At 35.9% G+C, this 10,929-nt stretch overlaps 1 protein-coding gene across 2 annotated transcripts in view; it reads left to right on the forward strand.

The window, feature by feature from the left end:
- LOC115232446 (serine hydroxymethyltransferase) overlaps nt 1–10,929 on the forward strand; it is a 76,724-nt gene that overhangs the window by 18,373 nt on the left and 47,422 nt on the right. For both annotated transcript variants that reach the window (XM_029802325.2, XM_029802326.2), the window contains exon 2: nt 7,910–8,150. In XM_029802325.2, coding sequence (XP_029658185.1) covers nt 7,939–8,150 — 212 coding nt within the window. In that variant the 5' untranslated portion in view covers nt 7,910–7,938. The remainder of the gene's footprint in view (nt 1–7,909; nt 8,151–10,929) is intronic.

Consider the following 10,929-nt stretch of genomic DNA (forward strand, 5'->3'; position numbering starts at 1 on the left):
ATGTAAAATTAGTTATGGTTCAGTTCAGTCCATATCTCTGAAGATTTGGGTATGAGTTGTTTGTGCCAAAACTGCTTTCAGCTGACCAAAAAGACACTTGAGTTTCAGTTGCACAAAATCTTGATTGTGTCGAGAACGATGAAAACTTTTTGAAAACTTTGCATAGGCCTCTGAGCAAGCATCACCAAGCTTTTGGCAAATTTTCTGTTCATCTTTCTCTGTTAAGGTTAATGTGACGTTCACGTTACACACCTTCCTTCCAAGCACTGCTGTAAATAGCATAAGTCAACTAGAATGCTAACTTTAGTGCACATGCACAGCAGAGTTCAAGGTCAATCTGTTCCAAGTGGCTTCACTCTGCATGCTTTAGCTTTGTTATTATGGCAACAATCCAGATAGTTATTGATTAGACCAGATATATATGTGTGTGTGTATATGTTTGTGTCATCTTGACATCGTGTGATAGTTGTAAATGTGTGTCTCTGTCTTGTTTGGAAATATGTAAAGATAGAGAAAACCTGCCTCAGTAAACTATCTGATCAAAAACACAAGCATAGAAAAGGGAATGTTGAAGAAGATGATGATATGTGTGTAGACCTAGGAAGATGTGGGACAAAGTGTTGAGAGAGGATGACAAGGGATCAAGACTTTTAGAAGTTTACTGTTCTTAAGAAGACATGTCAAGCTAAGTAAAATCGGGGTTCTTCTTGCATACAGGTATGTCTCCTACATCCCTCTTCAGCTGAGTGATCCTAATCTTGTGGGCTTGTGAGTGCTGGTGCCATGTAAAAAGCACCCATACTAGTGCTGTGTAAAAACACCTGTGCCAGTGCCACATAAAAGCACCCATACCAGTGCTACTTAGAAGCACCCTGTACACTCTGTGAAGTGGTTGGCATCCAGCTGTAGAAACTATACCAAAATAGACATGGAACCTGGGCAGCTTGTCAGATTGCCAGCTCCTGTCAAACCATCCAACACATGGAAAATGGACATTGAATTAAGTGATTTGATAAGAGACCAGGCACCTGACTGAATGTAAGTAATGGGGTCAATTGTTTGACTAACCTTACAAACATGGTCTGACCCTCCAGCATGGCCACTGTTCACTGATGATGATGTTACTATTTTTGTTGTTTTTTTAAATAGTTTCTGTGTTTTAGGTTTTAGTATGTTAGTAGTATATGTTATGTCTGGGGAGAGTCATTTTCTTTTTGTGCCTTATAATGTAACACACTCACTGGTAAAATTTCCACTTATTTCTTATTTTTATTTTCCTAAAATTTTCGTTGCGTCTTGCAACTATTGAAAAGGTTGCAAGACGCAACGAAAATTTTAGGAAAATAAAAATAAGAAATAAGTGGAAATTTTACCAGTGTCTGTGTGTTACATTATAAGGCACAAAAAGAAAATGACTCTCCTCAGACACAACAGAATATGCTTCAACACATGAACTCATATAAAGAATCTTGCAAACCAAATCCAAAAATGAAAAGTAGTATATGTATTATTGATTAAACCTCTTTTACACTCACCAGTGTCGAGAGTAACAGTAAAATAAAGAAATTAAAATAATTATAAAAAACAAAACAAAAATGATGTTCAAATCCTGTCTTACTTTTCTTTGTTTCTCTCTTGAAATGTACCTGGGAGATAAAAGAGTGAGTAGGTAATACGAATAATGCAAAAATAAAATAACTTTATTAACTGAAATAAAATCTTGGGTTTTATTTTATTCTGTAGAATAAAACTTGAAATATTCAGCTTGTTATGTTGATGATGGTTGAGGTGGCGATGATATATATATATGACAGGTTAAAAACTGTAACTGTTGGCAGCTAGAATTGTAAACTACTCAAAACACTTTTTGATACCTTGTGGCAGTGGTGAGGTGTTTATTGACAGTTGGTGTGTGTGGTGGTGAGATAGTGTAATAAATAGTTTTTAATGTGGGTGTGTATTTGTGTGTGTTGGTGTCTGTCAGTGTGTATTTGTGTGAGTGTATGTCTGTGTGAGCATGTGTATTTGTTTGTGTGTGAGCATGTGTATTTATGTTTCTGTGTGTATGTATGTGTATTCTGTGCATTGACAATCTATGTCAGACAGATCAAAATCTCATTTATTAAGGAGGCCTCACATGTTCCTTGTTTTATGGCCTAAAACTAGGCCATAAAAACTTTCTTAAGCACTACTTTCAGATGTCTTCAGTCACAATTCATTGACATATAGATCGTGGCATCCACTGTTAAAAAAAAAAAGAGAGAAAAAAGAAAAGAAAATCAAATTTCAGTACTTAATTGCTGGAAGGGTGAAAAGGTAGGATTTGAACTCAGAACTCCTAGGGCCATAACTAAATATCACAAATAACAAGTATGCTCTTGGGGAACAAGATTAAGAATAATATATTTTTATTTTATCTTTCACCTGAAGAGTTCATGATAATCACACTTTTCATTTATAACTATCACCAAATAACTAAGATAAGGCAGGTTCTACTTCCATTGTTTTTGTTTTTTTCCTCTTGTTAATCTGACAAACAAGTGATATTAGATTACATTTTAAATGGATGACGATGCTTTAATCACTTGCTATGTATTTTTCCTTCAATTATAAAGCATGGCTGTGTGGTTAAAAAGCTTGCTTTGTGATTACAAGGTTTCAGGTTCAGGTAAATGAAGGTTTCTGTAAGAATGCTAAGTCATATTTGCTTTGTGAGTTTACATGCACAAGGATGAATTATGGTGTTGTTGGCGGCGTTAGATGCAGTAAGAGCTGGTATCAGCGGTGATGAATTTCATTGTCCTAATGCGCAGAAAGTGAGCATTACCTTTCTGGAGGTAAACGCAATCAGAGAAAAACTAATCCTATAAGGAAATTGCTGGGCTCCATTGTGATAGGTAGAAACTCCAAGCAATGTAAAATATGGCCAGGACTGTGATTACCAGCATGAATGTGAAACTTTAAAAAGTAGTTAACCATTTAATGGTTTGCATAAATTTATACAGAAAAAGTAAGCATTATACTGTCCAGCATAAATAAAAGTCAACTTCATTATATTTTTTTGTGGAAAAATCTATTCTGACATTAAATGCATCAACTTCCAGCACAAATGTTTACATTTCTATGTCATTTTCCCCCAAAAAAATTTTAAAAAAAATTCTGGAAACAATATATATGTATATGTATGTATGTGTGTGTGTGTGTATATATGTGTATATATATATATATATATATATATATATATATATATATCACTGTGATCACCATGACTGACCAGGCTATCAGATGTTGCTACACATCGCTGGTCACAATGCACTTCACATTGTTTTAGCCTAAGTGAGCAGGCCAATAGAAGAAAGAGTGAGAGAATGTTGTGGTGAAAGAGTACATCAGGGATCGCTACCACACCCTGCTAGAACCTCGTGGGGCTTTAGGTGTTTTCACTCAATAAACACTCACAACGCCAGGTCTGGGAATTGAAACTGCGATCCTACGACTGCGAGTCCGCTGCCCTAACCACTGGGCCATTGCACCTCCACACACACACACACATACATATATATAATATATATATATATATATATATATATATATATATATATATATATATATATATATATTACTTTTCTACTCTAGGCACAAGGCCCAAAATTTTGGGGGAGGGGGCCAGTCAGTTAGATTGACCCCAGTATGCAACTGGTTTATTGGCCTCGAAAAGATGAAAGGCAAAGTCAACCTCGGTGGAATTTGAACTCAGAACATAAAGACAGACGAAACATTGCTAAGCATTTTGCCTGTTGTGCTAATGATTCTGCCAGCTCATTCCTAAAGTGTTTACAATTATAGACAATATTTACTTGCTATTTTTGTAAAATATTTAAGAAGATATGTCCGTCTGAAGAAACCTTATATTTTAAAAGGGTAATTTGTTCATATTAGACAAAACCCATTTTTAATGTAGAAAGATCTGTAACTTGATTTGTCATTTGTTTATATAGAAATAATAAAATTGAATTTGTCATTTAATGATTCAATTATTTAATTATTCAATTCATTATTTTGTTTCCATTTCTAATTTATATTGATATATCGATAAACTGATTGTTTATTTTATTTACCTATCTGTTATGAGTGATAGTTCTTAATGTTATTTATCTAGGTAAAAAAAACCCAGTAAATTCTTTATATGTTGAATATCCCTTAGGTGGTTGTTTAACCCCTGACTGAATTTTTATCTTATCTATCCATCTATCTATCTCTTTCTTTTTTTCTCTCTTTCTTTCTTTCTTTCTTTCTTTCTTTCTTCTTTGTGTCTGTGTTTGTCCCTCATACTGGTTTATTTATGCCCCCACAACTTAGCAGTTTAACTGCTTAGCATTTAAACTGGCCATATCTGACCAAAATATTCTACCTGTTTTGTGTTCAAACTAGCCAGACCTGGCCTCTCACACTTATTCTACAATTTAATTCTAAAAATGAACAATCACATCATCAATCTCACAGCTACAAGATAATTCATGATTAATTTAGAGAATATGAATAAATAAGCATTATGTTTGACAAAGTAATTTGAAAGCTTGAATGTTGAAGGGTTAATATAAAGAGACTGATAGAACATGTCCTAGAGAAGCCAAAAAAGAAAAGTATTGTGGTTGAATTTGTTTGACTTAAAACCATTCGAGGTAATTCTCCAGTATGGGCATAGCTCAATAACTGAAATGAGTAGAAGATAAAAAACTATGTGTGTTAGATACTGAATTTTCCACTGGTGTGTGTTTCTTCAAATGTTACAATTTGAGCTTTAATCCATTAGCATTTAAACCAGCCATATCCGGTCCAAATATTCTACCTCTTTCATGTTAATACCTGCTAGATCTGACTTTTTACACCAACCTTACACTGTCAGTCTTGAAATCTCAAAGCTAGGAGATAATGCATGATTAATTCAAAGCAATGTGAATTAAATTAGACATAGTAATCTGAATGCTAAAGGGTTATCTCATAATAAATTATCTTTTTATCTAACTATTGTATCATAATCATTGTCATTTAATGTTCACTTTTCCATGCTTGCACGAGTTGGATGCAATTTATTGAGGCAGGTTTTCTATGGCTGGATGCCCTTCCTGTTGCCAACCTTCACTTGTTTCCAAACAAAGTAATCTCCCAATGGTTAGAACTATTTTTTTTTTTTTTACATCTATGACGGTGATGCTCATTTCCAGCCATCTCATGATGTCAAATCAAGGATAATCACAAGAGCATGCACATGCGTGTACACACATACATGCACACATACACACACAAGATGGGCTTCTTTTCAATTTCCACCTGCCAAATCCGCCCACATAGCTTTTCATCTTTTTGGGGTTGATAAAATGAGTATCAGTTGAGGACTGGAGTCGATGTAATTTACTAGACCCCTTCCCACAAAATTTCCAAGCCTTGTGCATACAGCAGAAACATTATCATTATGGCAGTGAGCAGGCAGAATTGTTAGCACTTCATACAAAATGCTTAGGGGCATTTCTTCCAGCTCTTTATGTTCTGGGTTCAAACCCCACTGAGCTCAACTTTTAGTTTTTTAGGGTTGATCAAATAAAGTACCAGTCAAGGTCTAGAGTCAATGTAATTGACTTGCCCCTCTCCTCAAAAGTGCTGGCCTTGTGCCTAAATCTAAAACCATTATTATTATTAAGAAAACTGCATTGGGGATGACAGGTACAGATCTAAACTATTTTAACAATATAAAATTGAATTGAATACTTCATAGTATCAAACAGTTCAGTATGTAAAAATGTTTAAGTCTGGGAAGCAATATGAAGGGCAGAGTAGCCTTGACTTTTTAAACTTTCTAAACTGTTGATGATAACCACTACATAAATGGAAAACTTGATTACAAGGGGAATTCCAGAAGGCTGCAGTTCTGGAAATAAAACCTGCTCAATATGTTTGGTTAAGGATATGAAAGAAAAACTGGTAAATTTGGTGTTCAGGTGGTGGGGTGTGATATCCTGGTTCAGGAGTCATTGTAGTAGCTGTAAGACAAAGTATACTACACCTTGTTGGTGTTGTTGAACCTTGGGTCAATTTTGATCTAGCATATCTTGATCTATGGATAAAAGGTTTCCAAGTATTATCATCCTATCTTAGTAGTTCTAGATAAGCAAAGATAGAGTGCATTAGTGTTGTTAACTCAAAGTCACTTCTGATGTAGCACACTTATGATCAGTTTCCATTTTCAGGCATATTTAACCCATTTAAAAAAAAATTTAAACTAACCACATATGGTTCAAATATTCTACCTGTTTTATTTTCAGACAGGCAGATCTAGTCTCTCACATCCACCCTACTGTGCCATTCTAAAAATAAACAATCACATCATCAGAATCTTGAGGCTATGAGATGTGTGAATAATTCAGTGGGAGTAAATATGCATTATGTTTGAAAGACAAAGATGTGTCCTGTATTTAACAAAGTATATGATACAAAAGAGATTTGGTTGCTATATTTAGTAGATTATGTAACCATCTTGAAGCCCCTACACATTAATTAGTGAGTGATGTGTTTTTGTCAGTGTCACTTTTCTGTGCTTTAAGAGTTTGTGTGCTCCCTCTTGGTTTATGTGAGGTTTTGTACTTTGTAGAAAGCCATGTAGGTTAGAAAATGTTTTCAGAGTTGGAATTTGTTTATCTTTGGAATAGAACTACTTTGTTTTGACCTAAACCAGTTGTTGTTGAGACCTTGACAACAGAGGATTGTGATAAAGTTTTAGTTGAGTGTATGGGTATCTGTAGTAGTTTGATGTCATTGAAGGAGGAGATTAGCTTTATTGTCTCTTATTTTCAAGGCTGATTTATAGTATTAATGTATTATTATTATTATACCTAGTTTATGGTGTCTGGGTTATGTGTGAATGAAACTTGTGTAGCAAGTGGTTGATTGGGGTGTATGTGTGATAAGTTATCAAGGAGTGAGAGTATACTTTTGGAGTGTGATTAAAAGCAATAGAATAGGTCATTAACATAGGGTTATATAAAATAGGTTATTAAACTCCATTCTTTACCAAGTGCCACATATTAGAGGAGGCTCTTAGTAATAACAGTGTAGCAAAACGGCGGTGCATCAGCATGGCTGCAGCTCCAACCTGAAACTAGAGATAGAAAAAAAAAAATTAGAAAGAAGTAAATTATGGGGTTCAGAATTGTCATTATCATCTTCAAATTTCATTTTTCCATGGGTTAGGTGGAACTTGTTGAAGTAGATTATCTATGGTTGAATGCTCATGTTGCCAAGCAAGTTAATATTTTCCTGTGGTCAGATATGTTTTTCTGAGAAGAGTGGAAATGAAAACACTTGTATGATCATAGTCATGCTTATTTTACATCCATCATATGCCAAGAGAAGGCTACACACAAGCACTTACATAAATGTATATATCATCATCATGGCTTTAATGTTTACTTTTCCAAGTTTTCATGAGTCAGACAAAATTTATCAAGGCAGGTTTCCAACAGCTGAATATCATTGCTGTTGTGAATCCTTAATGTTTTCAAGCAAGTTTACATTTCCCTTTGGCCAGGCAAGTTTATGTGGAATATTGGAAATGCTTCCTATTCCACCTCCCAGTGGAAGTGCTACCCTGTCCTATTTCCAGCAGATATAGGGCAGTAGTTCTTCACCTTCTGGCTGTTGTGCACCTTCTCCACTCTCTGACTCAAGTGTAAGTCATCCTCCTCCTGCTACACTTCCAAGAACATTGTCACACATTCTAACCTACCTCACTCATGAATTTTAGGAAAATTTTTCACACTGAAAACTTCAAAAGTATTTTGCTGTAAGTTCTAATTTCTGTTCTGGATTTGAAAGGCTCATTAAATATCCCTGAATTATATTTTTTCATCTTCAGGTTTACCTTGATAAGCTCCCTAAATCAACATGTCTACCACAAATGGCTACGAAGGTTGGTGCTTACAGGATGACATCAGTCAGAATGACCCACAAATGTATGAATTTATAAGACAGGAGAAACTTCGCCAGAAACAGGGACTTGAGATGATTGCATCTGAGAACTTCACCAGTAAAGCAGTTCTGCAAGCTCTGGGGTCATGCTTAACTAATAAATACTCTGAAGGTTATCCAGGACAAAGGTCAGAATTCATTTCTTTCTCTTTTTTTTTCTTGCATCATGATCATCTTTTAATGTCCATCTTCCATACTGGCATGAGTTGGACAGTTTGATAAGATCCAACGGCGGACTGTCACAAACCAATGTCTGCTTTGGCATTGTTACTACTGCTGGATGCTGTTCCTAACACAGACATATATATATATTTCCCCCCACTAAATCTCTATTGATAAAAGCTTTGGTCTGCCTGGGACTATATTAGAAGACACTTGCCCACGCAGTCACACCAGTGTGTGACATTGTGGGCAATTGTATTAATGTCCTAAATACGATCTGTTGTGTATTCTATATTAATTGCTTTCTTTCGTGAAATATGGACAACGGTGGCCTGTTGGAGAAATGAGTCCTACAAGGTGGAATGGCTGCTGCGAGTGTCACTGGCCATTCTCTGCAGTAGTGCCATTGCAGTCATTACTGCCGGGCATAACTGAGCACTCCACATGTTCTGGGATATGTGGCCCATTGCACCCTCTCCTCCATCTTCCATTGCTTTACCCCACCTTTTTTCTTTCTTTTCCTTTCTCATATCTCTCCTGTTTCTTTGTATTTAAATGTTCTAATAAAGTTTTTGAAGGTTTCATGATAATAAAAAAAATGAAAAAGATTTAGGGCAATAAAAAAAATTATATGATAATAAAAAAAAATTAAAAAGATTTAGCAGTTTTGAGTTTGATCCTCCAATACTTGACTGGTACTTTAGCAATCTTGAAAGGGCAAGTTGACTTTGATGAAAATTGAATTCAAATTGTAACAAATACTGCGAGGTATTTTTCCTGGTGCTCTGATGATTCTGTCAGCTTCCTACACTTTCTTTTATCTTTTACTTGTTTGTCATCAGATTGTGACTATGCTGGGGCATTGCCTTGAAGAATTTTAGTTGAACAAATCGATCCCAGTCCTAATTTTTATTTTAAGCCTAGTACTTATTCTATCAGTTGTTTTTTGCCGAACTGCTAATTTACAAAAACATAAACAGAGCAACACTAGTTGTCAAGCAGTAATGGGGAACAGACAAGAACAAAGATGCACACTCACACACACACGATAGGCTTCTTTCAGCTTCTGTCTATGAAATCCACTCACAAGATTTTGGTTGGCATGAGGCTATAGTAGAAAACACTTGCCCAAGGTGCCATGAAGTGAGACTGAACCTAGAATCACATGGTTGGGAAGCAAGCTTCTTACAACACAGCCACATGGGCCTTAGGGTTCATAAGTCCAGTTGTTTGGTTTCCATGGTGTATGAATGACCAGAATCACAATATTCTCCTGAATGGGATGCTGGCCCCTTGCAGTCTTTAAGGCCAGCAATTTTGAAGGAACCCCAGTGCTAAACTGGTGTGTATATTATTAGCCTCAAATGGATGAAAAGTAAAGTTGATCTCAGCAGGATTTGAACTCAGAACATTAGGAAATGGAAGAAATGCTGCTTAGGCATTTTGTTTGATGCCCTAATAATTCTGCCACCGCACCACCTTCACTCCCCTATTTACTCTGTATTAACGTGTTCAGTATGGTCTGTTGGCTATTTTGCATTAATTATATTGTGATCTGATGATTATAGCACATAAATTAATATGCCAAGCAGAATTTAAAATGTAGGTGCACATCATTATCATTTAACATTCACTTTCCATGCTGGCATGGGTTAGATAGTTTGACAAATCTTCTCAGCACAACATTGCCAAAAGTCTCGGTCACTTGTCATCATCTCTGTCAGGCCCAACATTTGGAAGATCATGTTACCGTACACTTTTCCTTACTTGCATGGGTCAGATGGAATTTTATTGAGGCAAATTTTTTTGTGGATGCATGCCCTTCCTGTTGCCAACCCTTGTTTTGAAGCAATGTTTTTCATGGAAGCCTGGAAACAAAAACTCTGTTTGTATGGCAGTGATGCTTGTCTATGAACCTCTTTTGGTGTGCACACAATTACACAGACACACACACACACGCACGCACGCACAGAGACACATTTACCTAACAAGCTTTTATTCAGTTTCCATGTATAAATCCACTCACAAGGCTTTGCTCAGCCTGGGATTACAATAGCAGATGCTTGCCAAGGGTGCCACACAGTGGGAATGAACTGAAAACCACATGGTTGTTAAACATGCTTTTCAACCAAACAGCCATTCTTGCACCTGTATGAATACGTCCAGTTTGGTCTGTTCACTGTATTGCATTAATTACATTGAGCATGGTCTGCTGATTATACTGCATTAATTGATATGCCAAAGCAGAGCTTATGTTAATGATTTTATAATTTTGTGTAAATAAATGCGTTTTAAATACTTGAAGAGTGTCTCTGATGAAAAAGTAAATGGAGGGAATAATTTGTGAGGTTAAATCTAAGAACACTGAACCTAAGCCTAATGAAGTGTCACTGGATTAATATTAATGAAGATAATTCTGTATGATATGACATAGAGAAATAAGCTTTGATGGTGGTAATGATGATGATGGGGGTAATAATGATGGTGATGGTGGCAGTATGACTATTTTGGTCTCTTGAAAGCAAGCCACTTCAAAAATCATTCAACACGTGTGTCTTGTCTCAACAGCTGCTTGCTAATTTTTGACAGAGATGCAAGCATGACTGTGGGTTCAGAAGCTTTACAATGATGTACTTTAAGGTACAGTCCCATCACATGACACCTTGGGCAAGTGACTTCTATTTCCATGGATTGAACAATGCCTTGTGAATGAATTTTTTATCAGCATCATTATCATTAACATCT

Source organism: Octopus sinensis, linkage group LG2 (genome assembly GCF_006345805.1).
Source record: "Octopus sinensis linkage group LG2, ASM634580v1, whole genome shotgun sequence".
Lineage (NCBI taxonomy): Eukaryota > Metazoa > Mollusca > Cephalopoda > Octopoda > Octopodidae > Octopus > Octopus sinensis.